General features: G+C 38.2%; 2 protein-coding genes across 2 annotated transcripts in view; one reads left to right on the top strand and one right to left on the bottom strand.

Annotated features, from left to right (window-relative positions):
- Positions 1-2,847: 2,847 nt before the first annotated feature.
- LOC144633651 (uncharacterized) lies at positions 2,848-6,404 on the bottom strand. Its single transcript, XM_078492494.1, has 5 exons — positions 6,293-6,404; positions 5,859-6,078; positions 5,160-5,307; positions 4,332-4,471; positions 2,848-4,033 (listed from the first exon to the last, which is right to left on the bottom strand). Exons 2-5 carry the CDS (start codon positions 6,009-6,011, stop codon positions 3,812-3,814), a joined length of 663 nt encoding a protein of 220 aa, XP_078348620.1. The 5' UTR covers positions 6,012-6,078; positions 6,293-6,404; the 3' UTR covers positions 2,848-3,811.
- Positions 6,405-12,428: 6,024 nt separating this feature from the next.
- The window catches only part of LOC144633250 (fibroblast growth factor receptor 4-like), a 103,088-nt gene continuing 91,134 nt past the window's right edge, over positions 12,429-24,382 (top strand). The window contains exons 1-5 of the mRNA XM_078492085.1: positions 12,429-12,579; positions 21,859-22,185; positions 22,787-23,062; positions 23,564-23,890; positions 24,158-24,306. Coding sequence (XP_078348211.1) covers positions 12,462-12,579; positions 21,859-22,185; positions 22,787-23,062; positions 23,564-23,890; positions 24,158-24,306 — 1,197 coding nt within the window. The 5' untranslated portion in view covers positions 12,429-12,461. The remainder of the gene's footprint in view (positions 12,580-21,858; positions 22,186-22,786; positions 23,063-23,563; positions 23,891-24,157; positions 24,307-24,382) is intronic.

Here is a 24,382-nt window from a genome sequence, read left to right as displayed (position 1 = left end):
AACTCCTAGCGGAAATAACACATAACACATTATTCGTGGTGACAACACGCAAGCTTTATATTCCCGGGCTTATAACATTCAAAATAACTTACAATAATTTCCAGGCCAAAAAGCCCAAAAATTCCACGAGTAACAAAATATGGCACATTCAAAGATTCGAGAAAACAATTTTTAACCTTATTCAACCCACTCTTTGGATCAAATAATCTGACAGTTTGTTAGCGAAACGAATTACCTTGTATTACATGACAAAGTTCATGATTTTGTTTATTACTCGTTGAAAGATGTATCAGTATACGATACAGCAAACCTCCGAAAGCACTCGAACCAGCTCTTCGAACACACGTAGCCAAGAACACGAAACTAATTGCTCGAAATCTTTCGACGTATTACTATGATATTACTATAAACAACTGCTTCAAATATCACTTAACACAACCAAAGCAGAGAAACTGCTCGAACATATCTGTGAACACGCGTAAGCCAAAACCGGAAAACGAAATGCTGCTAGAATATGGCGAAGCTCGAAGGTGACGAAACGAGACCTCATGGTTGCAAGTACCCGACACCACCGTGCGCGCTTGCTAAAATATTACCCGTCACGACCGTGCGCGCCTAGTTTCGTCAAATCGAGAACGCTTCGCCCATTACAAACACATTTCTTACTTTTTCAAGAGATATTCTTTGTCCTTGTATGTATACACCCGGGGACTCCTAGGGTGCCTCCTCGGGTTTTGGCCTCTGGGCCAAAACCCTGCGGGGGCAATAAATATTGCATAGAATTTTATAATTTAAAAACTACTTAAGGTAACTTTTCGTTTTTGATGCATTTTTGTTTAAAGAATCGTGTTTTATTGTTTCTCGACTCTGTTGAAAACATATTAAATATGAGGAATCAAACTTGTTAGCTTTCACAACTTTTGATGCCATCACAGCGCTTAATTATCTCATTGGGTTATTTGTCACGTGACCTTGCGTGGTCTTGCGTGGCCGCTTCGCGGCTCGGTAAATATCCACCACTAGCCACCTCCACTTCGGTGAGTAGTTGTTAATTATTCGGAAATTGTTGTCTTCCCTCGATCGCGACGGTGACTGCCTGTGCATCACGCCACACTATTTTTTTATCAGTAGTAGGATCATTAGAGTGTGTTGGTTGTGACTTGATGGCGTTGAAATGTACATAGTAGGTGTTGATACCCTGCCTACGAAAAGTGCGACAGATACCTCATGCACTTAACCCTTTAAGTCCTAGCAACGCATATGTGCGTGGAAAATACCAGCAGTGATTGAAAAAAACTCTAGCTTTTACATATCTGGGCACATGATAGTAATGACTGCTTTTTATGGCAAAGTGATAATTCTCATAGCTTTAAAAGCCAACTAACTGACTAAAACTCTTGATTTCTGTTGCATATGGTTGTTTGTTCAGCAGCAAATCTGAAAATGCCCGTTTTCTACGTAACAGGACAACAACAAAAAACACACATCTTTGCCTCCATTTTTTTAATGAAAAAATAATTCTGACTTCAAAAATATACATTTGCAGCAAACTTCAACCCTATTCCCTTCCGTTCACCAAGGAAATTTCCCATCAATCATTCAGCAGACTCGGCAATTACTATTCGATTAGAGCTATGCTTGCAAACCTGTAATTTCCTCGTTGCTGACCGAAAGGGATGCTTGAGAAAAACAGTCATGGCGACGGCATGAAAGGCTTCCTACCTTTATTCCATATATTTTTTATAAGTGTCGAGCCACCCAATCCTGCCGGCAAAATGTTGCACCGATTGCATTCTTTGGAAGTCAGAACTCGTCCAAAATGCCTTGGCAGGTCTTGGAATCCACCCACAGAACGGCCAGAGAGACAACTTTACCAATGAACCGCCATCTTTCGATTCGAATATTTCTGGCGTTCCAATCAAGACAAAATCATCTCTCACCTCTGGTTTCTTTCAGATGCTGGCCTCTACCCACCATTCTAGCTTAATGATGCCAGCCTGGGGGCTTCTGCAGTGGAAAATGACTCGAAAAAACACTTATAAACGAAATATTCGCCAGATTCGAGCCCGTATGCTCGCTCAACAAGAAAGAAACGGTTGAATGCTGACGTCACAATGAAACTTTGAGCCCTCAGTGTTTTGAAACAGCACACATTTTTACTTGAACTTCTTATATGCAATCACGAAATTCGACAGATTAGTTTAAGCCCAGAAAACTGCTTAAAAAATACCAGAAATTTAGGATTCTAAGGGTTAAAGAAACGGAATACTACGCGTGCGTTTCTGTAATCTATGGGCCGGGTTAACGTTCTGTTCTTCACTTGATTGGCTTCTACAGTTTTAAACAGCTATGATTTTTTTTTTTTCAGACAAGACACATTTCAGGTGTTCCATCTCTTATTTGCTGTCTTCCTATTTTGCCTTAAAGGTCAGTTAGCACATCTTGTTCCGAGGTGATGGCTGGAATCGAGATTTAAATATTGATCTGTGTGGGTAGCTTTCCGAAATGTAGTAACTTTGGCAGATTCTTCGTCTTTAATCTATATATTGTGGTTTAATGTCGCTAATCTCGCTACAATCTGGTGTTTTTGTTTGTTCTTTATTCATTATCAGAATAGGCATCTCTTTCCCATTACTATATTTTTACCTGATTTTTTTTGGTTGGGGAAAAGGCTTGGGTGGGGAGGGGGTTGTGCGGTTATGTGCGTACTAGTTTAAACTACATTTATATGTATATTTACATGTATATGCATGAACTGTGACGACTAAAGCCGACAACAAACAAAATATTCAGGAGAATATATATTTAAAGTTCTTTGTAGTAACTGAGTAGAAAATATATATTTCGGTGTATTAGTAATTACATTGTTCACGTCATTGTGCTCGAGTTTGCGGTTGTGTGCCGAAATATGTAGCGATCGAATTATCATAATTAGACTTACAGCTTCGAATAGCGCACGTTGTTGTCGTGTACAAGATTTCGTCGCGGAAATAGAACTTCAAGAATTGATTCACGATGGTGGTAAACTTAGCGCGCTCTTTCGTGCCATTCAGAACGGAATTCCAAAACAACCTTTCAAAAAGAAGATTGAACCTTTCAAAGAGTTAAGTATAGTTTTCTTTTTTACATTTTTACTCTTTATTCCCTGCGCCTGCCCTCCCTTTTTATGATCCCCACCAGAGCCTCTGCGGAGGAAAGAGTTGCGCACTGGCTTCTTGTCTCGCTAGGTTACGAAAGAAAATAGGTCTTCTTATTGTGTTTATAATCTGGATTTATTTGCTTGCTTTCTTTCTCTTTCACAAAAGCGTTTAGAATTATCTCACAGGCAATTAGAATCGTGCCACTAAATGTATTTCACTTTTATTAACGTGAACCGATTAATGCATGGTTTACCTAAAGGAAAATGTAGATCCTTAACTACTCTCGATAAGCTGGTAAAACTAAAAAATTGTCAAATCACTTGCCTTTTTGGGGACGCAAGAAAAGTCAGGGGATACATAATAAAATTACGGAATTGACTTAAGCTACTAAATATTGTTAAAAAAAAGTACAGAATTAAGTGTTTATAACAAAGAAGTACAACGCTTAACAAATTCTGAACTATAGGCGCAACTATTCTACTAAATCAATTGAAGCTTTAGTTCGGTTTCGTAATTGTAACATTAAAGGTGTAACTCATATGATATGCATAGTTAAAACGGCTTGGCACTCCTTGGCTCTTAAAGTTAACAGGATTGTTTCCAACCTTAATACATATGACCATCTTGATATGACGCGGAAACAAATCTCACTTGGCTAACAAATAGGTGATTCATTCCCCCCTCTGTGGTATTCTTAAGTGCATCAGAAACAAGACCCGTGAATCTGGGTGGCGTTTGTCGTGGACATTAATGAGATCCAAGGTTCCGTCTCTGTTGCATCCCAGAAATGTATCCCTGTATTTCTTACTTTCAAACATCGAGTAAATACCGTGGGGCCATGGGATAAAACGTTCCCTGTCCTTTATATTAGGTTTCTCGTTATTCAGGGCAGGCTGAAGGGTAAACAAAGTTGAGAATATTAGTATGTATATGGAAAATATGCATCAATGCTCTCACCCATGATATCAAAACAAGACAAAATTTTATCACTTTACAGGTAATTTTGGGGGAACACATTGTATTTACGCAACGTGATGTTTCCATCGCAACCATATTTTGAAGAAGAACTTCAAACACAGGATATGATGTGATCACCCTGAAGTATCACGTGTATACCGAAGTTTGTTTATTCGAGAAAAATACTTAATCAAAATACATAATGTACAATACTTGTATGACCATTTCACTCACTTTTGTTATAACGACGTACTTGTTTGCTTCTTCGCCTTCTATCACTGACAAATAGAACTCACTTGGCGATGTGTTTGAAGTCAGTAGTAAGGTGTGTGACGGCTGCGGGAACACCGTGCTGTTTAGCACATTTATCAAACCTTCGAATGTAAACAAAAGTCATCAATGCTATTTGGGTATCTTATTTATTGACTTAAAAGACCCTAACTTTCATCGTTACCTTTCATAACGACCACAAAATAAAATAAAAAATGACTTATTAACGAGCTTTCGTTTGCATAAAATAAACCACAGTCGGCAACATTTTACAGACAAGGCAAGGCAAGGCAAGACAAGGCAAGGCAAGGCAAGGCAAGGCAAGGCAAGGCAAGGCAAGGCAAGGCAAGGCAAGGCAAGGCAAGGCAAGGCAAGGCAAGGCAAGGCAAGGCAAGGCAAGGCAAGGCAAGGCAAGGCAAGGCAAGGCAAGGCAAGGCAAGGCAAGGCAAGGCGAGGCGAGGCGAGGCGAGGCGAGGCGAGGCGAGGCGAGGCGAGGCGAGGCGAGGCGAGGCAAAAGAAAAACAAGACTAACAGAAGAAAAAAAAAATGATTCACCAGCGGATCAGATCTAGGCGGCCAGGGAGATTTACCCACGTGTTGAAAGCCGTTTGCAGGAGGCTGCTTTGTAGGTTACTTGTGTTGGCTGAAAGCCAAACACAAGCGAATTTAAAAAAAGGCTGACATTTCAAGCGGATTGCTTTTTCCTTCTAACACATTCACTTAACTTAACCTTTTTGTTTCATTGAATGGTCTCAATTCAGACCTGTTGTAGCACACGAGGAAGGTACTTACTAGACCTATCATCGTACGATCCAGAACATTTAATCCCTGGCCTGCCGACGATGACGTCCGGTTCAGATAACGTCATTAAGGAGTCTCCCTCATGACTAGTCAGACTCCAAATACAAAAGTGGCCTGTTGATGGTAAACTGCCGGTCGTCTAAGAAAGAAAAAATACACTGTACTTTTATCATTAGGATTAATGAAGGTATACGAATGTCAGAGAATATAAACTAGCATTCGGCGGCATAAGTGGAATAATGGATTTAAAAAAAAAAAAAAAAAACCTTTGCATAATTTAGCCACATATCGACTGTTTTGACGTAATTCTTCGCTTTCTCCAGTTTTCTTAAGCAACGTTACATGCCATTAGTATTTTACCTTGAATTTGTGTTGATTTTTGCTTTTTTCTGACTAGAAAAACTTAAGGGATTTTTCCTCAGTGTAAATTAATTTTGTTGTGCTTGTAGGAACAAGAGAGAAACAAGAGAGTTCCGCAAAATATGAAGTGAGAGAAAAATATAGAAACAAATAAACAAACTAACAAAAGAACGAACGGACAGAAAGGAAGAAAGAACAAACATAAGAGCACGATCTCAGATTAAAAAAAATGTATACTTCACGCAGTATAAATGCCAAACTATGCGCTTATGAATTCAGAAAACTTTGCGTATCCATAGAAATGGTCACTGTTAAGTTTCTTTAACTCACCAGTGGCTTGCGGTCGGGGTTATCCGACATATTGCGACGACAATATTTTAGGGTCTGGCGGGTATTACACAGGTTCGATGAAACCACTGCTGGCAAACAAGCTCTTAACAGCACCGCCGTGTTCTTTCCCTGGTGGCCAAAAAGCTTCAACATCTTACTTCTTTGTCAAATCTTTTCCCAAATTTGCTTCTTCCTCTCGATACATTAGTCTGGAGTCCGGCTGAACTGGCGAAATAGTCCTAAAAGAAGCACATAAATAATCAGGTAACTTTCCTTCAGTCGCAACAAAAGAAGATTCACTTTTACCGATACAAAAGTTACAAGTAACAGCGTTCCAAGCATGAAATTAACTCGGTAACGCTAATAGTTGCAACAGCTGATCAGAAAAGAAATCCGAAACGAAAACTAAACAAATAAATACATACGGTACCCACTTTGGTTAGCTCACGCACCAAACTTGCCTTAACGATGAAAACGAGCGTAGACAGACAATGGCTGAGAAACCGGACAGTTACTATCGCGGTAGCGTCTACACTTCAACTGAACTTACTCCACAGAGCGATTACTTATATATCCTAAAAAACGTGCTTAATAAATTCAGCCATTCGTTTACATTTGTTATAGGAAATTGTAGCCCAAGGCTGGGCAACCACATAGATCATAACTACATAATAACCACTTGAAATGATGACTATCGGGTCTCTGTAAAAAGAGGACCGGATGACGGCGGATGGCGGATGGCGGATAGCGGATGGCGGATGATAAAAGACGGATAAGAAAAGGCGGATGACAAAATGCGGATACCAAAAAAAATTAAAAAAAACAAAGAAAGAACTTTTTTAATATATCAAGGTCGAGGTCGATCTCGATCTTCTGTAAATTAAGAAATCCTCACTCGATATCCTATTTTGAAATCCCGGCTCGAGAACGACCTCGAAGGATTAAGAAGAGATATATAGGAACCCTTTATTGTCTGGGATATATTTACTGTTTGTTTGGTTGTTTGTCTGTCCAGTTTTATGTGATACTGTCGAGCAACCATCCACAAACAATACTGCGATGATCCTCAGTTTAGTAACACCCCGGAGTCCGATGATAAAGGAAAGTCGAGGTTTTTTTTCGAAAAAAGTTTTTATCCGCTGTTTCTTTCGTCTTGTCAGACATCTCCTGGACTGAATGTGCTAATATTTACTTCTCAATTTATTTATTAATTTATCAATTAAATTATTTAATAGATTAATGAGAGAACATTTCGATAAACAATTAAGTATAAAAATGAGCGAAAATAAGCCACGACGTTTCGAACTCATCTTGAGTTCATTATCAAGTAGATAAGAATAAAATAACGGTCGAGTGTAAGTTTAAATGCAAATAGAGGTGATAGAGTATATTAGAATATTTTAAAAGAAGTGTTTCGCGGTCATTAATTGATTAAGTTATTGATATATTAAAATGTTCTTTCTTTATTTTTTTTAATTTTTTTTTTGGTATCCGCATTTTGTCATCCGCCTTTTCTTATCCGCCTCTTATCATCCGCCAACCGCTATCCGCCATCCGCCATCCGGTCCTCTTTTTACAGAGACCCGATGACTATCCGGCTTTTGCAAATTCTAGCAAAAACGACACGTTGCTTAAAAGACATCACGTTTGTTGTACTTTTTTTTGTTTTCGTGATAAGCCCAAAGAAGCCTTCTCCTGAGAGTTTTGGTATTTCACTAGACTGAGTGAAATGATTGAATCTACGTTCTTGGAATACATCTTTGTACTTGCATTCATGGTAAAGTTGCTTATACGTAATGGAAACAATTACAGTTTAGAAAACAGGAAGACATAACAGAACCATTGTTAAGCGTGGGTGTGTGAACTCCACTTGCATGTTACTGAATTCAGTTTTGCTATATTAAGACGCGAGCTGTGCTTTACTAGAAAAGAGACCACTGATGAGGCCCTGTTAGGGTAGGTATACATGTCTCCCGTCTTACTTTTAAAGCTTGACATGTCGCAACTAAGAATGTCGCAAATCGCTGCCGGAATTTTCTCATTTCGTCTAAAAACGTACATGAGTAACAGAGCAGAAGTTTCTTAAATATTTTAATTTCTCAACCAATTACAATAGACGTGAGTAACCTAAGTACACAGAGCAGGAGTTTCTCTGGTATTTTAACAAGGCAGTAGTTTTGTTTTAATGTCTCGACCAATTAATTAAAACCGAGCAGGGGTTTCTCTGAACGTGACTCTGAACTAAGTGGACAGTGGAGCCTTTAAGATTAATGTAATTATTTGACAGATAAAAACACGACGTGTCTAAATTTAGAACACAATGATCGTGAGTAACCTAGGTACACAGAGCAGAACTTGTTTGGATAAACACAAGAATGCACGCACTGATCGAAACAGAATGCAAAACTTGTACTTTGTCACGATTCTCGCTTAATTGTTAATTTTGTTGACCGACTTTTGAGCACGTCTCATTGTCGTACTCAAACTACTTTAATATAGTTCAACGCCTTATAACCCAAACCAATTATCATTAACATTGCGTGATCCAACCTCACACTGAGCCTACCTGCGGGGCATAACGAAACAATCAATGAAATGTGAAATAAAGGAATAATCCAAAACGCATATAATTGGGACACTTAATGCAATGTTGATTTTCTCGTTTCCGTTCTCTTTCTGCGGTGTGCTGCTAAGTATATACCATTACTCCTTTGTAAAGGAATCAAGTAAAATTAAAAAACGCAGACAGCCTTTCGTACTTTCGTAATCTCCGATCGTTGTGCTAAAGGGAAGGTACTTCATTTCTGTATTTGACCGTTAATGTAAGACTTAAAATGCAAATGAAACGTTATTATGCCAGGCTTTGTTATGACTACAAAACAGAACATATTTTAAATACATGAGTGAGATTTGGATAAGACATATCTAACATGTACATTAGGTGTCAATATATGAAAATGTTATGCAGTATACCATCTGTTACATAAGTACATCGCTCACTTCTTAAGGTTACGAATGAGTACGGAATATAAGCGAGGGGACCCTTGTCTGTGCAATTTATAAACACAAGACTTCGTAATGTGGTACGCTTGTTAATCAGCTTGAAATGACAAGGTTAATGCATTTCTGTGTCTAATTTATAACCCATTTCGACAGAATTCGAACTTTCAACACTTATTATATTGATAAGAAGGAAAGAGGATTTCAATGCTTGTAATCTTCATATTTGCAGGTAAAAACATTCACAGTTTGTAACCACATTTGACACCTAAACCGTAACCGTTTTGATACCTTTCATTATTTTCTGCGTCAGATGTTTGATTACTTTAATTCAGTCCCGTTAAATATTCTACCATAAAAACCAACTTTTTCATGCCTATGTTAACAGAGACTATGGAACTTTTATCCACTGAAGTTAAAACCCGAAACGTCTGGATTTGAATTTTAATTTGAACTTGGCACATTTTAAAACACTTTGACTAAATTATTATAACAAACAAGTATCACTCAGCGTACAAAGATTTATTCCTTTGAATTCTAGACTTTAAAACATGCGATTTTCTCGGCGGGACTTGGTGCCTGTGCTGTTCTCCCTAGCTAACCTATATATGCACTGACGGGGTTCTTATCTAGCTTATTATAGCTTGCTTTTCTGACTTTTGTTTTAGATTTGTTATTTCTTTTAGTCATTTGCATCTAATTTGGTGGCATACTGGTAGTTTCCTTTTGTTTGCACACCCCTTAACGAAATCTTTTGTTTTTCCTTACCATTTTTATTTCGCCATCCTTTGTTTTTGCATGTTTTGCTTCAGCATATTTCCTTTTGGGTTTGCTTGACAGTATAGCTCACTCATTTTTACACGTGGTTCGATTTTGCTGCCCTGTTATCTGTTTGATTTGCTTAGATTTTGGACGTCCTCGCCCTCACCATTTTTTTTTTCCTTTCTTCCAATGGTAGCCTGAAATGGTGTGTAATGCCCTTTCCCTTGGGTGGGTTCTCTTGTGTATCTCCCGCGCCAAATTGTTTGTCCTGTGCCATTGACTTCTGGGCGCGGGAACATATCTCAATCTCTTATTAGCGAGCGTGAAAGGGACTGTCGCGAATAGTACATTATCCTCCCTGCTTACTCATTAGCATTAAGTATTGGGTAGTGTACCCCTGACGAGCAAAGCTCGAGAGGGTATGCTGAAAGAGCTAACAGTAGCAGGGGGAGTGGTGGGTGGGGCGCATCATCTATTCTTCTTAAAATAAAGTCTTTAATTACATACTATCATTACTGACTTATGTGCATAGGATAAATCCTTCACTTATTATCTTTGGCCAACGTTCGCAACAACTGACAATTCTAATAAATTCTATCTTATTCTAAGAAGTTGTTGCGCGTCAAAAAACAGACTTGCCTGAGCTGTCACGGAGTCGGCGAAAATTGAACACAACGTCACATAGTGTTATAGAGGCTTCAGTTCCCGCAATCGGGCGTCAAGTTAGATTCCTTTTTGGCGCGAAAAGCAAACATATTTCCCGTATCATCCCTAAAAACTTGTTAGCGATTGTTTAAACAGGTTTCCTTCTTTTTCGGGAGAAAGGGAAGTTCCCAGCCCACGTGCCCGCAACAAAATGAGTTTCACCGCAGATTAAAAACCAAATTTAAGTGGTATCGGAGACTTAAGCCTTACTAGTGCTGCTACATTTGTTAGTAATCAGGGCTCTGCTAGTGAAGGAGCTAATCCGGCCAAAATGAACCTTACTTATACAGCCGCTGAGTACAGGAGCCCATGACCAGCTGAGTAGAACTTAACTCCGTAAAGCTGTCAGATTGTCGTAACCTGGTAATACGATATCACTGAGAGTACCAGTCCACTCGGTAAGTAAAACTGAAGCTAGCCGCAGAGCCGGTCCACTGTTATGTAAGCTAGGACCATGGAAATCACCTTTGGATCTGTAACCGGCAAACACAACCTTTAACATCCACGGAATTTCCCCTGACGGAGAAGGAGAAGTTCACTCCAGAATGGCCATTTATTTTCTTTTCGCCAATAAAAAGTTATACAGAGATATGTTATTCACCAAAATGTCAGCCTCCAACGTGCGCTATAACCCTACGAAATCTTTCTCAAAGCTCGACAACTGAACGCCGCCATCTTAGAGCTGGTAATGTATGCGTGACGTCAAATAGCTTAGCCTGAAGTTTGGCGGGAAATTTTAATTCATCAAACATTGCGTCCACATACAACTCGAGGGTTATTTGGCACAGTAAGCTGTTATGGAAAGAAGCCAAGAGTGTGACACTGCCACTTCACCCGACACCATAGTAAATGCCACACCAAAAGCTACGTTATTACATCGGCAAACTGCTTACACACTGGATAGGAGTTGAAAAATCCTTAAGTGAAGGCATTTGGAATGACACTTGATACCCAAGAAAACCCACTTAAAGGCCTCATAAGTGATCTAACAACGATACCATCAAACAGCCAACCAAGACTGCGCGCTTTATCAAAGTTCTCAGGTAAAAAAAGCGTTCTTCAAGGGAAGATGATTGTATATTACGTCCGCCTTGGGACGTGGAGGATAGTATGATTATAAAATACTCCCGCCTGAAACTTGAAGGATCCCTTATAGCAAAGGTTTGAAAATGCCCGGAGACCCATGTTATGACCCCGTTTACTTCAGCTATACTGTCTCCTTACACAGCCATTTTCCCTGGGCTTACGTCTCCTTAAAACGTTACCCGCATACTTAAGAAAAATAGCACAAAATATTAGAAAACTGTCCAACGTCAGAAGATATCCAACGAAGAAAACCGAGTGGCAAACAAATGTGGGAGACAACCTTAAGCCCAGGGAAAATGAAAACCATAGCCCGGCCGCTTAGTGAGCTCAAGGGCAGGTCATGCAAGGCGAAACGCATGTGGTGCCATTTCCCAGAACTCAAGTGACTCGCGAGATAGAAGCAGGAAAATTACCGTATTGTAAGAAAACAGACAAATGAATGGAGGCTTAGGAAAATACTTTATTTGTATCGTAAACACCCAACTATAAGACGTGGTCAGTGTTAACTTTCACTTCTTAAACATTTCTGTTCAGGCATCCACATGCTATGTGGCCCACTTGGGAACACGTGCACGTCCAGCACCCAGGCGGAAGCTAGACTACCCGCCTCCTCTGTTAAGCTTCTTTACGGTTTGAGAGCTGCGACCGACCCGCAGCGATGGCGTCGTTGAAATATTAGCTTCTTAACGTGATTTCTGGATTGCTTTAGACACTTTCGCTTTCTATGTAATCAAAAGGACGGTCGTGATGTAACACGATAAATAATGCAGATTGCTAGTCATTTCAAGTCTGGAAAAATAAGGTGTAATGATAATCATTAAATTAAGAAAATTGGGAGCAGTAGATTTAAAAAGACCTCAATATTTATTTCCTTTATTTCGTTTAATGGGAGATTTTGATGATTGATAGCTACAATAACCCACTTTGCAAACGTGATAACCCATTACAGGTGTTCCACGATCAATTCTCAAGTGTTTACACATCTAAAGGCAGAACAGAAGGTGTCACCGAGCAGAGCGCACGGAATAGCAGTGTTGTTTGACTGAGAACATGTACAAGAAAGCTTTTTACCAGTTTGCATTGATCTTTGGATTTCTTTTTAACACTGACTGGTTCGAGAAGTCGAATGCACAGTCTACTTGCGTTAACAGAAAAGATGTCTATAAGTGTAAGTAAATATAAAGTCAAATTTATAGCTCAAAATTTTATAACAACCTGGGGAAAATACAATATGTCGTTGAATTATTTAGCTTTACGACATTAATCTTTGGCGCAATTTTTATCTTATTTTAGCCAGTTATATACATGTTACGGTCAATTTATAGTTTGGAGACGTTTTTTTGTATCAAAAAAATAAGGAATGAAATTTTCATTTCATTTCTGTTCCCGGATTGTTTCTCAACTCAAAACAGTATCTTTATGCAGAAATCGCTTACACAAGTTTTTTTCTTCTGGAGTTACCCACATGTACCTAAAATTTTGTATTTGCATTTTAAATCTGTCAATGTTTTCTTGGCGGATGCTCGGAATAATCTTCATTAATTTTATATTTTTCTTTTAAAGTTCTATTCGACAACGTCATGGAACTTTTCTACTCGCAGAATGGGCAGATTCTTTTTTTTATCAAATTAAAACGTATTTCTTTCCTTCTAGATGATCAATGGGTTACTCCGCGGTATTTTTTTTCTCAGTTTAGAATGAAACCAGGTGGTACAAACCAAAATTTAAATGACTAAAGGCTGGTTCTCATATGATCGCCCCGATCGTCTTTGTCGCCTCTGTCGCTTCAAAAAGTTTGCTTGCTCCAATCGCCTCAGACTTTGCGAACTGCAGAAGCGACAGAGACGACCGGGGCGATCATATGAGAACCAGCCTTAACTAAACTACATCCATTTTACTACTCGTGTTTCTTCATTTATAACTTAGATTTTCTCTTCGTGTTTTTCAAAGATCGTTTAGCAATAAAGATTGAGCAATACAGAACGAAATCCCTCGAAACGAAATGAAGAGAAACGAAAATGCATCAATTACAGGTTTTTGAAGTAACCTTTTAGTAGAAAAGTCCTTATTTGCAAATACTATACAGTTTGAAGGTCTGTTTTATGGACATGGTAATTATGAAGCGCATTTTAATTTCAACCGGGATAAGTATCATGAGTCGCCACAATGTTATCCATTATACCCATAGTCAATTGTTATCCACTATCTTAGCTCAGTTGTATTTAATGTGATCTTGAAGTTTATCACTTTGGCACCTTTTTTATTTAGGTTGGCATTTTGAGTAGACTTACGGACGGAATCAAATTAAATCTTGATACCCATTTTCCCTAAGTGCTAAAAAGGTAACCTAAGTTGCTCATATAAATTATTTCAAATTTATAAAGCGTCATGAAATATTAAATAACATTAAACGCAAAAAGCAAATCTCTTAATCCTAAACATCCAAAAATAGCCACATTACGAACTTCCAAGGATATGGTAATTTAACCCATTTATATAAGCTGCTCATTAAGTATATGTATTCTTACCTATTTCTTAATAGATTGCAAATGTTTGATCGAAAATAATAAATTGCTGTTAAAGGAAGTGGGTAGCCGTTATTAGTTTTTTGCTGTTTTTCCAGGTCAAAATGGCCGAACTTAAAAAAGTCAGCCTAAGTTTTTCAAGTTGAGATCTAAAGTTCCTGATGACCTCACAATTACATCACTTGTTTATAGGTTCAGTACACTGGCATAGTAATTTTCCTCGATAAGGAAACATTTCGAAATAGCTGTCCAGAGTTTGCATTTTTGACTTTCAGTTTGGACTCTATCATGTCGTTGTCCCGTTAAGGTTTTTTCATTTCTACGTAGTGTCAGCCTTGCTTATCTTGTCTCTGTATTTTTATTTTTTGGCTGATTAGAGCTGTAGCCAGCTCCTACGTACACTAGCAGCATTTTCGTCTGCGGTCCCTTGCTTTCTATTGTCGAAAATAATATACCTTTTTAGCTTCACACGTCATGAACTCTTCGCGCGACTCAAAATAGGTAAACAAACACGCGTTTCCTGAAAGTGAAGTATTGTGCGCGATATTTCGATGTGGTACATTTATACTCCTGTGTGTATAACCTCTCCTAATAACTCGACAAACGAATAGTTATCTTTCCATGGTATTCCCAGCGATAAAAAAAAAACTCTTCCAGGTAAGAGACGTTTGATCACTACAATACGAACCGAACTACGCTTTACCTGCTATTTAAATCAACATTATTATCAATACACGCGGCTAAATTGAAAACCGCCCTATTGAAAACACGCGCTTTGCGGGAAGCAAAAGACTCCTAGCGGGTGGTTAACGGCCCTGCAGCTGATTGGTTCTCGGTTAAACATCCGATTAACTTTAACCAATCTACGTCGCTGACGCCGAGTGTCTAGATGTTTTTTCAACAAAAACTTCAATAATATTTAAAAACCTTTCTTAATTGACATTAGCTTTCTTATATACGAGGGTGTTAAATAATGTTAATGGCAGTCAATGAAGTGTTTGTTGTCATATCAGGTCAAAAAAACGAAAATTTGAATAGGGTTTAATTTTAATTATTTTTTTTTTCGCGAGCTGTTTTGATGATTGACAGCCGTCAATCCCGACAATGCACACGTAATAACCCATCACATATGTCTCAGATCATTTCTCTAAAAACGGAGCAGTAATCAGCTACCGAGCAAAACTCGCAAAAATAGTGCTATTTGTTTAATAGACAGAAAGCATGTATAGAATAGCATTTTGCCAGTTTGTATTGCTCTTTGGATTTCTTTTATACACCGACTGGTTCGTATCGTCCAGAACAACGTATTGCATTGACAGAGTAGATGTCTCTAAATGTAAGTAAATTAATATGAAGTCAATGTTTTGTTAATACTTTACAATTTTACACTAATATAAGAAAGAAAAAGAAAGAAAGAAAACCTTGGGTCTGTCCCTTCTTGGTACAAGTCGGCTCCGCTATGGGGCACAACATATATGCATGGAGTTGCATTATATGATTTTTTGACATTGAACCTTGGCGAAATTCCCATCCGTTTTAGCAAATAAAATACACAGTGCGCTCAATCTGTGGTTTGGAGGAGTTATTTGTATATACAACTAAAGGAAATTATTAACACTTCTACATAAAACTAAATGATAATATTGGCACTTCATTTTTACTGCTGGTTGTCTTTAAACTCGAAACAGTTTCTTTATTCGCCAATAGCTTACACAATTTTGCTGTTCTTACCTACCTTATGGCATGTACGGCCTGGATACCTGAAAGGTGAAAGTTGTCAACCTTTCGGAAAAGTCGGTGTGTTATTCGTTTCAGCTTCACCGTGTAAATTTACATTGATTAAAATATAAAAGCGACTCTAATTTTCGGAAGTATGGCAACAGTTTGACAGGAAGTCTCCCTAAAATTACAAATTGACATTGTTTTATTTGAATATTGTCAATTGAGGAAAAACAGTATCTACAACTCAGGTTTTTACGCTGAAGACATGTTGTGTACGTTTTATTGGCGAATGTTCGGAATAATATCCGTTTACCTATTCCCTGCAAAAGTTCAGCAACATCGTGTAAACGAAGCTATTTTGTCCGCTCTTGCTATTGCACAAAGTGAGGAGAATTTAACCAATGTATTTCTCTTGTCTAGCTAATCAACGACAATTTTACATGTGGGTTTTTATCTTTCAGGGTTGAACAGGTGGTATGCAAAACTTAAATTAGGTGAACACAACAACACGTTTTTCTCTTTTCGTTTGGAGATGGAACAAAGTGAAGCCAGACAAAAATAAAATAAAATACAGCGATGACATGTTTCATCTAGCTTCGTAGTAAAAGTTCCATATGGATATACCACCGACTGTTTGACTGTCTGTTTTTATGACAGGGTAATTAAGGGGTGAATTTAACCATCAACAGGAAGAAGTATCTTAAGTCGTTAGTCTAAGGTCAATTACATCTCCAAATTAAAAATTGTTTTCCATTACCCATACCTACTTACGCAAAAGGAACTCGCTGCATATGGTCTTGAAGTGTTTAACTCCAGGTCGACATCTTAAGTTGACTTGCATGTAGTGACGTGATATCGAATAACATATTGATGTACTTTTTGTCTGAGTGCCTAAAATCGCAGCCCACCCAACCTTCAAAACATTATTCCAATTTTTAAAGGCACCTTAAATATTTATAGCCATTAATCGTCAATTTTTAAATAACATTAGCCGTCTATCGCCAAGAAAGAATAATTTTAGCTGTGAACCTTCAATGGGAGTCCCATTATGTACCTCCCAAAAAAGGTGCTTGGTGCAACTAAAATCGATATTTGAGCGGCACATTAAGTGTGTATATAAATTGCTTTTTGGTGTTAAGGGGCTAAATGATTCTGACCTACCATTTAATAGATTGCAGGTTTTGGATAGAAACAGTCGCCCTTACATCGCTGGCTACAAATACCATTTTTATCTTCTAGGTTTGAAACAGGTGGTATGCAAAGCTTAAATTAGGTAAAAACAACATCACGTATTTCGATTTTCGTTTTTCCTTTTTTTTAAATCCATTTTTCAGTTGACGGTTCGAATATTGTTATGAATGGAGCTGGAACAAAGTAAAGCTAGTCGAAAAGAAAGTAAAATACAGTGATTACATGTTTCATCTTACCTCTTAGTAAAAGTTTTCTATGTAAATACCACCTACTGTTTGACGGTCTGTTTTTATGACAGGGTAATAAAGGGTTGAATTTCACAGTCAACAGGAAGAAGTATCATCAGTCGTTAGTTTAAGGTCAATTACGTCTCCACTTACACAGAAGACACTCGCTTTACATGATCTTGAAGTGTTTAACTTCAGGTCGACATCTTAAGTTAACTTACATGTAGTGACGGGATATCGAATAACATCTTGCATGACTGAAATGGTAACCTACCTAGCCCCCCAAAAAGTCAATTCAAATTTTTAAAGACGCCAAAAAAATATTTAGAACCATCAATAGTCCAATCAAGTAACATTAGCCGTCTATCGGGAAGAAAGTCCCATTGTGAACCTCCCAAATAATCGTTATTTGGAATCAAGGACAAAAATACTTAATCTAACTAATATACCTATTTATGAGCGGCACATCAAGTGTGTGTATAAATTACTTTTTCGTGTTATAGGTACTTGATGATTCTGACCTACCTCTAAATAGATTGCAGGTGTTGCATCGAGTCGAAACAGTGGCTCTCACATCGCTGATAACAAATCCCATTTAAACAAAGTTAAAGAAAATACTCGCAGCTACATCTTAAGGGACCTGTCATTATTTATTGGGGCGGGGGGAGGGCCACTATTTTTGGGGGGAGGGTAACTACTTTTGAGCGCCAGTTTGGGGAGGGCCATTACTTTGTAAACTGTATTTAGGGGAGGGCTACGACTTTTTTAAGCGTAAAACTCTACCAAGTGTCTCAAATGATTTTTATATTAAATTCTAAATTTTGAAACTGATGTTCACCCTTTCTCGTGATGTCAGAACAATAGTGTTGACAAAAGGTTCAAGTCAATATTCAAGTATGGCCAGTAATAAGCTTTTCTTTTTTTTAAAGTCTGTATTTAGACTTTGCTTTACCTCTTTGCCTTTACTACGTATTGTCTTTTGCCCTTGGCAACAGTCAAACATTTCGTCAATAGTGCTTTTATATTACTAGTAAGTTGCAATAGGTATTGAATTTGTACCTTTAAAAAACAGGTGCTTTTCACTGGTATAAAGTGATAACTTTTCATTATTTTTGACAGTTTTGAGTAAGTTTCGTGTGATTTTAGAAGAGGTAAAATAAAAAAAAAATTCCCGGGGGAACATGCCCCCGGACCCCCCTAAACCTTTTTGTGTAATGTGAAACAGCTCTTTGAGTCAAGGATTCTTGGGCCTTACGCATTAAGCTTGAAACTCATGCAATCAGATGCGATCTACATTGAAGCAATTATTTTCAATGATCATCCCAAAACATAGTATATCGCTACTTTTAAGTTTCCTTTCGTTACCTACTTTTAATAGCTCGAAACAACAGCGATCTAAATGGCATTGTGGAAGGGCCATATTGTTGCTCAGAATCGCGAAAAACAGATTGATATCTAGGAGGAAATGATATTTTGCAAAATTTCCTGGGGGAGAATACAAGACCACCCTAGAAGGCACGCAGCTTTGCTCATTTTAAAGCTCGCCCTTTATTCTGATTTCAATTTGAAAGATCTGGGGTTGCAATCACTAATAGCAAAAACATAGAAATCAAACAAAAGACAACCAGCAAAATAAATTGAACTGCAAACCAACGGTGTTTAAAAAATCAAGAAGCTCTTTTTGTCTCTGTACATTCAAAGGGGAGGGTCACAATTTTTTAGACTCCAATTTGGGGAGGGTCACAATTTTTTGGGCTCCAATTTGGGGGAGGGTCACAATTTTTGAGCTCGCTTCTTCGTAGATTTAGTGGCCCTCCCCCCCTGATAAATAATGACCGATCCCTAAAATCGTTCTTTCCTTATTGGTCAGATGGCCATTTTCGCAATAAAATAGGCTGTGATATAAAATGCAATGTAGTTATTGTTGACTGCGCAGAAACACACAAACCTAGCGTTAACATGTGTAAAATGTCAAAGTTTCAGCTATGAAGCTGGGTTCTGGATATCAACCTATTTTTGATTACTTTTTTTTCTATTTCCTCCATGAGAAATAACGCACAACTGATCTAAGACAAAATTTAACGGAATCTTTACCAAGCACAATTCTTAAGTTTCTGAAGCTGGTGAAAGCAATTCATAATAGGAACATCATTCGTCGTCCGTGGTATTAATCGAAACGCGCAACACGCATTCACTTTTTCGCTAGATTGGTCATTTAACTTTTAAAAACATAAACAACCCTGTGTTATAGTGTATAAGTATAAAAAAATTGTACCAAAAATTTGCTAGTGCCGAATTTAATATCCATCGTTAGGGTTTTTCTGAAGGACAAGTACTTGAACAAAAGCGAAGAGCTACCAGACTTAAAATATTTTTAACCCTATTCAGAATGGGGGGGGGGGGGGGGGCTTTTGAGGCCCGCGCTGACTTTGAACTTTTATAACTTTTTTAAGATTTAACCAAACGCTGCCAAACTTTCTGAGTTTTCCTAAAATTTATCTGGCAATAAATTGGTAGGGTTGGATGATGTGTCAGGAACTTGACATCACCATGGCAACGGCATTTTGACAGGCATGTTTTCCCAAATTTGTAATTTTGCGTGTTTCTGTTAATAAAAATCAACTTAAATGGCATTATTTTTACATTTTTACGGGTTTAAAGCACATTTTTATTCATTTCGAGTACTTTGCAATGATTTTGGGTGGTTTTCTGGCATTTTGGAAAAATTTGGAAATCCAAGATGAAGAAGAAGAAGAAGAAGAATAACTTTATTATCGTGTCTAAAAATGTTTAGTGACAGTCTGGTTTCTCCTATTTTCCTCTTCATAATATTAGTTCCTTTACTATGTGGTTGATTATTCCCACTTTAAGACAATAAGCGATATCGGAGTTCTGATAAGACATAAGCGCGTCGGAGTCAATTTAAATAGAGGATATTACACGGCGGTGAGAATATATAAATTTTATGTTCGAGTGGCAGAAAAAATATTGTTTATGAGATGTGAGATATATTTTTTGCCACTGACTTTGACTTGAAACCGATGCGGCAATGTCTTGACGGCTGATAGTTTTCAAATGCTTTTTTCTTCTTTTTTTTACAACACCTTACACTTTGTGAAATCCCCTGCGGATTATTTCCTCCAAAAACCATGATATCGACAAGGTTTCCATTATCGTGTTCTCGTTCTTAAGTTTTTCGGAAAACTCTTTCATTTTTGTCGCTTAGTTTAACAAATTAAACCTGCTTGACGATGCTTGCTAACAACAAACGACACAAGATCAGAAACCAAGTTTCTTCAACAAAGTAGAAACGGTCAGAAAAGGCGCGAATCGTGACGTCAATGAGGGATATGACACGTGTGACACATGAAAAATACACCGCTCTGGTCCAAGATGGAGTGGAGTACGACACTCTCCACCATATAATTATAATCCACTATTCATGGAGTGGACAAAGGCAAGTAGTCTAGCGGGTTAGCAAAATTATCATTACACGCCGGACAAAACAACCAAATTTGGCACACGTAGTCTTTGAAGCATGGCCTTAAAGAAAATTTAATGCTCCAAGAACATGGATCGCGAGAAAAAACAATTACGTCATCACAGAAATCGACAACATATTTGTGGTCTTCGATCCGCCATCTTGGATTTGAAATTTTTTTTAAAACGTAAGAAAACCGCCAAAAATTACGAAAAAAGTACTGAAAAACAATAAAATGGTGTAAAAAATGCCCAAAAGGTAAAAATAACTGCATTAAAGTTAATTTTCATCTATAAAAACACAAAAATTGCAAATTGGGTAAAACATGTCTCTAGAAATGCCGTTTCCATGCAACATCAATTCTCTGACCCGACAACCTGTCATATCAAATTATGTCCAAATATATTTTAGATAAAGTTGCAAAGTTTGGCAGTGTTAGTTTGAATGTTGAAAAAGTTATAAACGTTCAAAGTCGGCGCGGGCACTTTCCGCCCCCCCCCCCCCCCCCCCTGGTCTGGATAGTGTTAAGATTCCTTTTTTGCTTTTTTGTGATACTTTTATCTAATTGACGGAAAACGCCCACTCCAGCTACACTTTGAGGAACAGCTTGATTTTAACCCTATTCAGACCGGGCTTTTTTTGGTCTTTTCAGACCGGCGGGGGGCGGATTACGCCCCCCCCCCCCCTCCCCCCTCCGTAACTTCCAGAATATTAAAGCAATCGCAATTAAACTTACAGGATAAATAGTATGTTCCAAAATCTATCTTTTAGTATATGTTACGTGGGATGATAATGTCACATCACGTGACAATTACATCATAATGTCAAAACAGCCGCCATCTTGGATCCGCCATCTTGGATTTCGAAATTTTTCCAAAACGTCAGAAAACCACCCAAAATTACTGGAAAATACTCAAAACCCATAAAAAATGTGCTTAAAACCCGTAAACAGGTGAAAATTATTGCTTTGAAGTTATTTTTCATTAATACAAACACGAAAATTACAAATTTGGGAAAACATGCCTGTCAAAATGCCGTAACCATGGTGACGTCAAGTTTCTCACACAACAACCTACCCTACCAAATTATTCCCAGATAAATTTTAGATAAAGTCGCAAAGTTTGGCAGCGTTTGGTTGAATATTAAAAAAGTTATAAGCGTTCAAAGTCGGCGCGGGCACTTTCCGCCCCTCCCCCCCCCCCCCGGTCTGGATAGGGTTAAGGGCTGTTTAAACGCTTTTCCCTCCTCCTCCTCGGAACTCCATGTTGCTTATGCTGAGACCAGGTCGTTTTGTATTTCAGTTCCCAAAGCGCCCCCAGTTGCTATCCACATATCGGAATTCCCGGATGATGATGTCGTACCTGTTGGCTACAACCTCACAATTGCTTGCACTGGAAACAGTTCAAGGGAACGTGACACACAGTTCTCCGAACAGCCGTTTCGGATACAGTTGTTTTTTAGAAGTCGAAAGGTTAAAACGTGCGGGGGTAGCTATTCTGACAGGGAGGATACCAAAACCTGTAAACTTCGGATTGATAAAGCCTCAAGAAATGATTCTGGCGAGTATGGTTGTATGGTCTCAAATCTCATGATATGTAGCATAGCGTTACTGACTTTAAATTTAGTAGGTGAGTATCCTTTTTATGAATCACAGCTATCAAAAATTCAAAACATAGGTTGGAAACAGTGCCTTATAGAATTGTTAATATAAGCGAAAAATATTTTTTAACCCTCCGTTTTGAGGTAGAAAAGCGAGAATCGTTGCCGTATGTTTTAGCTGCCAAAACTGCCCATCGGATATCACTGCTCTCGACTGAAAAAGGGTATGACATCACTGAAGTTATTGTACGTCAAGTCTATTAATGCGCAGCAAATCTATTTTGCACTGAGTAGAAACCCTTACCTTACTCTACAAGATGACATATTTCTGTTGGCTTTGACGTCATTAGAGCTGCCATGCTGTATCCGCCGTCTTGGATTTCTCTCTTAAATTGATACAAAATTATGCCAGAATGCCGATATCATGAAAAATCAAACAAATCGTACAATATTAACAAAACAATGCAGAAATAAAGAAAAACAAATTGTCAAAAATAACGATTTTGGTAAAACCTGTCTGTGGTTATGAAGTTGCCATTATTGGCGTTAAAACTTTACGCATCATAGAGTAATTCCCCTTTTCAAAATTACGAAAAAAAACCCTTTTATTGTTGCCCTATCTTCTTGTAGAACCTTCGAAACCAAGATTTGTAATCCATCCAATCGCTCAAGACAATGTTTTAATTGGAAAGAAGGCGAATTTCAGCTGCGAAGCATTAGGAATTCCCAGGCCAGTTATAACTTGGTTGAAAGATGGTCGAAGGATACCTAAAGACAGAATCAAAGAGAACAAGACATTTTCAGTGTTGACACTTGATTCTGTCAAACTGAAAGATCAGGGAGAGTATTGGTGTGAGGCTAACAGTGATGAAGGGTGGAATCGATCAGCTGTGGCCAACTTAACAGGTGAACAATGTATGGTTAATTGTTAGCTTAAAAGCCCTTTTACGTGTTATTCGAGATATCTGTTCTATCCGAACCATTTTAATGGCTTAAAAAGCCACCAAATGCAATGTTTTTTTTTCTTAAAGCAATACGGCAATGCACACTGTCCGAATATCAATCCAGCGTGGCGACTGGTACATTTACCCATAATTCTAAACGCACGAATAACCTAAAAATGCTTATAGAAACGCACATAAAAGTTTTTAAAAACTATAAATTTAGCATACGCAATGTTGTTAGTACAGGGAAAAAATTTCGGGGGGAGGGACGTGCGAACATATTATTTCCATGTGGCGGTTTTTTTTGTGTCCCGCTAATGCTAAAGATATCATTCAAATGTTTGTTATTTTAAAATCGGGTATTTTAAAAGAATAAACATCAAGCTAACAAATCAGCGCGGCGAGAGCAGTTCCCTCTCAGTCGTAGTATAAAAAATTTAACTTGTATTATTCTTGACAACAGTTATCTGGAAACCAGTGTTTTCAATTCATCCTATGGACGTCGTCGTGGAAGAAGGGAGTGATGCCATTTTTAAATGTGCAGCAACTGGTCTTCCACGCCCTAAGATTTCTTGGTTAAAGAATAACTCACTTCTTACAAGTCCCACCCTGATTCAGAGCGGAAGTACCTCATATTTGGTTGTCCATTCGGTTACAAAAGAACAAAACTATGGGATGTACAAGTGCGTTGCAGTGAATCTAGCAGGAAGGTCATCGTCAAAGGCAGGAAGGCTGACAGTTAGGTCAAACGCAGTAGAAAAACCTACCGTAGACACGACCCAAAATGGTGGTAAGAATTGTTTGAGATACCGATTTGCAACAGAATAATTTATAGGGAAACACCTTAGCGTCCAGTCTAAATATAGTAGTCCCCCTTGCCATTTCCTTTCTGTATCGAGAAAACGTATTGCTGTAGCATTAAGATTTTCTGCAGCTGCATTTTACAGTTCTACATACAGTTATAATGTCCCTATCCTTTGTTTCCCGAGTTTTTATAATATTATATCTCCAGGGAGAAGCATGTCTGAAATGCTACCTGTTGTTTTGAATTTCTTAGTTACCGACAACAGCAAAGGCTCATCTCGCTCTCTGACAATCGTTTGGGCCTCGGTGGGATCAGTGGTCTTCGCTATCATACTGGTGGCACTTGTTTATATGCTGCGGAGGTTCTGGTGTAGGAACAATATTAACAAGCCTGATGCTAAGGTAAGCCAAGTAGTCTCCAACTCTTAACTCTCGGACAATCAAGGGTGAAGCGGGTGGGTGTGAGGTTGATGAAATC

This window comes from Oculina patagonica, chromosome 12, assembly GCF_052425735.1.
Source record: "Oculina patagonica isolate OP01 chromosome 12, crgOcupat, whole genome shotgun sequence".
NCBI classification, from domain to species: domain Eukaryota; kingdom Metazoa; phylum Cnidaria; class Anthozoa; order Scleractinia; family Oculinidae; genus Oculina; species Oculina patagonica.
This window is presented reverse-complemented; position numbering and strand designations above follow the sequence as displayed.

Bases quoted from the DNA above. Each gene is read 5' to 3' on its own strand.
- LOC144633651 (XM_078492494.1), bottom strand. From the start codon at position 6,011: ATGTTGAAGCTTTTTGGCCACCAGGGAAAGAACACGGCGGTGCTGTTA. The intron at 5,308-5,858 runs GTGAGTTAAAGA...TTTCTTTCTTAG, and splicing joins ACCCCGACCGCAAGCCACTG to ACGACCGGCAGTTTACCATC. The intron at 4,472-5,159 runs GTAAGTACCTTC...TTACATTCGAAG, and splicing joins ATCGTACGATGATAGGTCTA to GTTTGATAAATGTGCTAAAC.